This window comes from Pinus tabuliformis, chromosome 5_2 (assembly GCF_031772625.1).
Source record: "Pinus tabuliformis cultivar Carrire ecotype Pingquan chromosome 5_2, CPIR1, whole genome shotgun sequence".
Taxonomy (NCBI): domain Eukaryota; kingdom Viridiplantae; phylum Streptophyta; class Pinopsida; order Pinales; family Pinaceae; genus Pinus; species Pinus tabuliformis.
In genome coordinates this window covers 159269805-159276868 of record NC_142306.1, presented here as the reverse complement: position 1 = coordinate 159276868, position 7064 = coordinate 159269805, and the positions used below count along the sequence as shown (strand labels likewise).

At 38.0% G+C, this 7064-nt stretch overlaps 1 protein-coding gene across 3 annotated transcripts; it reads right to left on the bottom strand.

Moving 5' to 3' along the window:
* Positions 1 to 465: 465 nt before the first annotated feature.
* LOC149158011 (UDP-galactose/UDP-glucose transporter 4-like) lies at positions 466 to 2893 on the bottom strand. 3 transcript variants are annotated; one of them, XR_016262020.1, is made up of 8 exons: positions 2542 to 2893; positions 2317 to 2345; positions 2005 to 2206; positions 1669 to 1735; positions 1308 to 1550; positions 1092 to 1193; positions 889 to 996; positions 661 to 795 (listed from the first exon to the last, which is right to left on the bottom strand). XR_016262020.1 is itself a non-coding variant. In XM_089437692.1 (7 exons), the coding sequence occupies exons 1-7, from the start codon at positions 2680 to 2682 to the stop codon at positions 628 to 630; spliced, it is 993 nt and encodes a 330-aa protein (XP_089293818.1). In that variant the 5' UTR covers positions 2683 to 2892; the 3' UTR covers positions 466 to 627. The 3 variants fall into 3 exon arrangements, 2 of the variants coding, with proteins under 2 accessions (XP_089293818.1, XP_089293819.1); XM_089437692.1 differs by lacking the exon at positions 1669 to 1735 and having other exon boundaries at positions 466 to 795; positions 2542 to 2892; XM_089437693.1 differs by having other exon boundaries at positions 661 to 996.
* Between the last annotated feature and the right edge of the window lie 4171 nt (positions 2894 to 7064).

Below are 7064 nucleotides of genomic sequence, written 5' to 3'. Positions count from 1 at the left end.
AAAACTAACAAGTAGAGTCATGCAGGGCAACCTCGTTATTATCACCAAGAGGGCACTCCGCAAATGCATGCATGAATTCTACTACCTCCACTTGCATGAGATAGTTAAATGATGATTACATGGCTAGTTAAATCTAGGAGTCAATTCTCCTCACTGCATGTTCACATCTCTAGATTCACCACTGTATTAGTTCAGCCATGTAGAATATATTGCGTTGAATTTGTATTCTCTCATAATTTATTTATTTTTATTAGAATTCATTAATTATTTTTCTCTATTTATTTTTTTTCCTTTTATTTTTTTTCCTTTCCACTTCCCAGTGTTTTTCATTGTTTTCTACTTGCCAGTGTTTTTCATTGTTTTCTAACTAGATCCAATCTGTACAGATTCAGCTACAATTTCACACAATAAACATTTCCTGAAACACAACTCCAAGTGAAAGGGATGCATGCAAAGTCAGGGATACGCTCCCACAAATACACTGTTACAATATGCATCATTATATTGTATTACTGAGGGGAATATGATACAAATGGGCCGTGTTTTTTCCAGGTGTCAAATGGCCTGCGTTATGTTACACTGTATGATCTTTCCAAGCAACATTTAGTTGGGAGGGCCGCCCAAGACCTAAGAGTTGCTTTGTATTCGCACCGAATTGGGCATTGGATTTGGAACCATCCTCAAAACGATTCCCATGGCTATTAGAAGCAACCCAGTTGCATGTTTCTCGGTCATTGGCTTCGTGAATATGAGATATGATAGGAGCAATGTAAACGCCTTTCTTGCTGTTGTGACCTGCAGAATTCAACTATCATCAAAGAAACCTCTAAAGAATAAGCAACGTTAAATTTAGGTAAGAATTTAGAAATAGGGTAACTGGTAAGCAACCATGGCAGTTGTAGCAGCTCCGAAGATTGCTATTAAACATAAAACAGACAGCTGGCCTACAAAGGTGGCCATGGCTTCAAATATCAACACAACGTAAATGTAAGGGTGCTGCCATAAGAGAACATTATTGGAGTCAGAAGTCAGTATTGGTAATTCTGAAATTTAAACGAGTAGAACTCCTTGGAATGGACTTGAAGTCATACTTGTAGGCAGGAGCCCCAGACTGTGAAGAGCTCTCCAGTCAAAATCATGGGAGGAATCAAGAATGGTAGCCCTACAGCAGTGGAGCAGAACAACATCTCCATCTGTAGCAGATTCAAGCATGTAAATAAATACATAATAGAGGGTATATGTAACACAGAATTAGTGTCCATGAGAGTTAATTAATTGGGTTCATCAATTATTTTTGCAGTCCATACTTGTGTAGTTGTGGGATTCATGGTGAATATGGCCTCTTGAAGGTTGCCCAGAAAGGCATCCAAAATCAGAGCCCCACACACCATGAAAACTCCGCATATACTGAAATTTGGAGATGTTTGGGCATCTGCAAGTGTGAAGATTATCAAACCCAGCACAAGCAATACAGCTGAGATATATTCCTCCACTGGATATTTCCTTCTTAAGCCTGGTATGAAGGCCCCCATAATCATCACAGGTAAAACCTGCAATGGATCAAATCATATAGTAATATGCAGTTCATCATTAATCTGAGTACATATGATAATATGCAATTAAGCATTAAACAGAGTACAATAATTATCCATATATGTCAATCTATACCTGAATAACTGTTCAGAGGCAGGTCCTTTATCTCAGAAACAAGGAATCTTATAAACCAATTTGATGTCTGAATAAATATAATAATATGTAATTCAGCACTAATCAGAGTATAATAATTCTTCACATATGTTATAAATGGCAGCTATGCAGAGGGGATCCCATATCTCAGAAACAAGAGATGTCAATTTATATATAAATGGCAGCTATGCAGAGGGGATCTCATATCTCAGAAACAAGAGATCTCATACCGGAAACCAGAGATCTCCTACCAATTTGATATCTGACTTTACAGTGACCTTAAAATAAATTATTATTATTATTATAAATTTAATATACCTTGGTAGACTTGAACATGATTTGGGCAGGATAGTTGAGAAATATTAAAGATCCCTTGGTCAACCCTTGGGATCCCATCAGTACTGCAGAGAGGCTTATGTATGTTTTCCATGGATTCAAGATGTGCTTCAGTCGGAAGCCATTGAGATATATAAGCCCAATATACAGAAAGCCTTGTACAAAAGTGAAATACCACCCATAGCTTTACCCAGAAAACAAAACAAACGAAATGTGGGTGAGTAAACATGGCTTATTTTGCAAGTATTTATATGCAAGTGCGTTCTGAACATATATGAAATTCTGAACATTCACCTGAATTTGAGTCTGTTATACAGGTATTCCTGCATACAACAGTTCCCAAACAGAGTCAGTTTTGCAGTTTCAGAAAATGTCTTGTTAGGTTTCAGACATCAAGGTCTGTTGTCAAGCGTTGTTTAGTTTTGCTAGGTAACTAATGAAATCGAAACGATGACAGTAATTAGATGCGTTTACTCCATGCAAGAACTCATATGGCAGTTACAATGAGTATGAAAGTACCTCACAGACTCCATTCACCAGATACCCAAGAAAGAATCCTCCAGCGCAGAGGAGGAGTTGAAACCATCTGGGCTTTCCTGCTAACTTTATACCCAACAGGCTCATTCCCTGATTGCCATTGCTTAAATTTACGCCACCCATGGTCTGAATCTAATTACAGACTAAAGGGGGAATCAGCAAATTTTCCTTTCGTTTTGGGAAATTTGAATTGAGCTCTCTTCCTCGCAATACTTGTAAGGAATCCAGCTGCAGAATTAGTGGTAATGGTCATAGAACGTGGAAGTTTCCCTTAGAATATAAGCGAGACGAAAACTGAGTGGAAAAGAGTAATACATTTATTCCTATTAATGCGGGTATTGACCCAATAACCCAGGAGTTTGTCACTGTACCTTAAATATCGGCGCACATAGAGCAATTTACCCGTGATTCTGTTTATGTGGCATTGACAGAGGAACTCCTTCAAACTTTATCCATGACTTTAACACAAGAATCGCCACGGCCAAATGCCAGAAAGGTCCATCAATCTTGCGTGACAATCAAGGTAGAAGAATAGAAACAGGGCAGCTGAGAAAGATACCGTAAAGACTCGCCATGGATAGAGGACAGGAAGACAGATACGCCTTGTGTGTCAATCAAGGTAGAAAAGGATATGAGTAGATTTTTATGGAAATTTGGAAATCAGCGCTTAACCAAGATAGGCGATGCCCTTTAAAGTCTTTTGGAGTGTTTTTCACCGGTAACAATTTTTGGTAGTTTTTTTTTTTTCAAAGAAAATACATTCAGTATCCACATTTTGGAGCGATCAATATCTACATATTAAATTTGTAATTTCAAAATTTTGTTTTCAAAGAAAATATACATTCAGTATCCACATTTTGGAGTGATCAATATCTACCTATTAAATTTATAATTTCAAAATTTGGACAAATTTGTCAAGAAATATAACCGGCTAATCTCTAAAACGTAAAACAATCACACGAAACAGCTTCAAATTTAAATTGCGCAACTCAATTTTTGAACTAATCTTATTTTAAATCCAGTTGAAATTTTGTCGTTTAACTTTCAGTTCCATTTTGTATAAGGGGTTTTTGGTCCATGAAAACCTTGTAGAGAGATTGGGTTTCCTCCATTATGATGTCTTTAAGATATATGTCTCTGATCATATGCCCATATTGTTAATTTGGAAACGGGAGGAGATGCGTTTGGGTATGCCCTTCAAATTTCATAGAATCTGGTTTGAGGGTGATGATTTTAATAATTTGGTTAAATCTTTCTAGACCTCGTCGCACTAAGTAACAAATATTTCACCCATGCATGCCATACATGGGAAACTTCGTGCCTTAAAATTGGAGGTCCAAAAATGGGAGAGAATTAAGAAAAGGGCCATGAGTAAGGACTTATCATATATGGAGGAAATGGGGAGACTTGGTAAGATTATGGATAATGGGAACCCCTCTCCTACTCTCATTGACAAAATAAAGGATATGGAGGATAAAAAGAGGAAGATCCTGCACATACAAGAAGCCACTTGGCGCTTGAAGAGCAAAGCACTGTGGCTAAAAGAGGGGACAAAAATAAATCATAGATATGCAAACTATAGGAGGAACATCAATTCGATATGGCACATTAGGGATTCAAATGGCAATATGGTACATTCTACAACTGATATCCAGAAAGAAGCAGTTTTATTCTTTGAATCCTTCTATCGAGCGCGAGGGTGTACACTGATTGTGGCCCAAATTTGAGGTTCGGACTCCTATCCCACCATGTTTGATCAAGCTCAAAATTTGGCGTTATACAGGCCCGTTGATTTGGATGAGATCCATAAGGTCCTAAAATCCTTTGCAAAAGATAAATGCCCTGGGCCAGACGGTTGGACTGTTGAATTCTTCATACATTTCTTTGACCTAATAGGGCCTGATTCACTGCTTATGGCAGAAGAGTTCAGGATTCGGGGACACATTCCAGGGGCCATCAACTCCACATTCATTGCCCTCATTCCAAAGAAAAAAGAGTTGGAATCCTTTAAGGACTACAGGCCCATCTCCCTATGTAATATTATTTATAAGCTTATATCCAATATCATAGTGGTACGACTAAAGTCGACCCTTTCCACTTATATCTCTCGGGAACAATATGGGTTTCTGCATGACAGATTGATTGATGACGTTGTTGCCATTGCACAGGAATGCCTTCATTCCATCCACACGAAGAAAATGCAAGCGTTGGTTATGAAGGTGGACTTACAGAAAGTGTATGACTGTGTAGATTGGGCTTTCCTTCGCATCATACTTACAAGAATTGGATTGGATATGAAAAATATAGAGTGGATCATGGCTTGTGTATCCATTGTTCAATATGTTGTAATTATAAATGGATATCCCACTAAATTTTTTGGTGCCAGAAGGGGACTACGTCAGGGTTGCTCTTTATTGCCCCTATTATTTATACTAGTCATGGATGGCCTCAGTCATAAGATCAAAGTTGCCAGAATGGAGAACATTTTTACTGGACTTACCTTGGGACGCAGCATAAAGGTTTAACACAGTTTTTTTTGTTGATGACATTTTGATTTTCGGAATGCTTTCCAGGATGCAATGGACCACATTACACCATATCTTTTGCAGGTTCGGTAACGCTTCAAGACTCATGATAAATAAGGAAAAACCATGTTGTTATATGTTGAAGGTCATCAGGAGGAGATAGAACACATTGCCAACATTTTTGGCATGCCCACTCAAACGATTGGATTGGGTTTGAGATATATGGGTTTCAATATCAAACCAAACAATTACAGAGTTAACGATTGGTTATGGATTGCTGATAAATTTCATAAGAAAATATCTGGATGGGAGCATCGTTGTTTGACTCTCGGGGGCAGAGTCACACTCACACAGTTGGTGTTGCAGCAACTTGCAGTGTATTGGGCACACCTATACTGTCTCCCCACCACTATCATTAACAAAATTTGTCGTATAATGGAAAACTTCATCTGGGCAGGCTCTAGAAAATCCCTCAAATATCATCTGATCAGATTGGATAGACTCATGATTCCAAAGCAATTTGGTGGTTGGGGGATCTTAAACTTAAGAGTATTTGGATGGGCACTTTTAACCAAATCTCTATGGAGCAGCGTATTCAGAGAATATTTGTGGGGAGACATCATTCAAGCAAAATATCTGAGTGACACTAAGGCGAAAGTGTGGATGAGAGATGACCTGATCGAGAAAAAAAAAAAAACCAAAACAAAACAAACAAACAAACAACAACAAAAACAAAACAAAACAAACAAAACAACAACAAAACCAAAACAAAACAAAACAAAATAAAGAAAAACAAAACAATTGGATTTTCCATTTGGGCAAGCTTCAACAAAATCAAACAATGGCTCCTAAATCGCACTTGCTGGTCATTTGGCACAGGAAACAACATTATTATAGGTAGAGATCACATTCTGGGTGTGGAGGAGGATTCACTCAGTACAGGTGACTTCATTGCTAGATTAAATGCTAGAGGGATCATTTACCTTGCTCAGGTTATTAAAACATGGAACGAAATCTTTCATGTCTGGGAGAAAGTTGTGGAAATTGGTTTGACTGACGTTTTGGCAGTGGCATGGGAGAGATATATTTCCATCTTACACAAATCAGGCATATGCAAAAATGATGGAGGAGACCAAATCGCGTGGGAAGACCTACTACACCGGGGGTCCATATATGTTGCAGACACATACCTCTTCATTATTTGTATCTCACAAAATCTACAACACAAATGCTGGTTCAGGAAATTTTGGAAGACACAGGTCTTGTACAAGATCATCTTATATTCCTGGCTAGCTTGGAAGGACAAGACACTGACTTGGGAGAACTTGAAGAAAAGAGGTTTAAATGGACTTGGTCGATGTGTACTTTGTAGGAATGCAGCAGAAACAAATTTACATCTATTGGATTGTCTGATTATTGCTCTAGTATGGTTTAGGATCTGAAGCCTTTTTGCTTTCCCTCTATCGAAACACAACTCTATAGATTCTTGTTTGTTATTTTGAATCAGGAGGACTAGAGACCAACTTGTCATTCCCCTTGTAGTCTTTTGGGAAATCTGGAAGGCTAGAAATTCCATTATTTTCGAAGATATGCCACTCAATATAAATAATATCATCAATAATATTGCATTTTGGATGGCGTCCCTGGAGAAAAAGCAGACATTGGTTAAGAATATAAGTTTTGGAAATTCTCATCCACACATTACTTTCCCTGCAGGATATTTTGATGGAGTTGCATAAGCTGGCACTTGTGGATGTGGTGCGTGATTATGCATGAAAACATAACAACAATTCAAATTATATTGGTCAGAGGGAAAGGCACAAAATGTTGGCATTATGAATTATGTGTTATCCTTAATGGAAACCTACATGATGAATGGCAACCTACCTGATCTGTTGTCCTGGATGACAACCTACTTGATGAGTTGTTCTTTGATGGAAACCAACTTGATGAAGATGTTAATAGGATGTATCTACAGAT

What these genes read in the sequence shown, in the direction of transcription:
- LOC149158011 (XM_089437692.1), bottom strand. Translation starts at nt 2,682, where the DNA reads ATGGGTGGCGTAAATTTAAGCAATGGCAATCAGGGAATGAGCCTGTTG. An exon ending in TCATGTTCAAGTCTACCAAG is followed by an intron (nt 1,551 to 2,004) that starts GTATATTAAATT and finishes GATCCATTGCAG; the next exon opens with GTTTTACCTGTGATGATTAT. An exon ending in TGAATCCCACAACTACACAA is followed by an intron (nt 1,194 to 1,307) that starts GTATGGACTGCA and finishes AATCTGCTACAG; the next exon opens with ATGGAGATGTTGTTCTGCTC.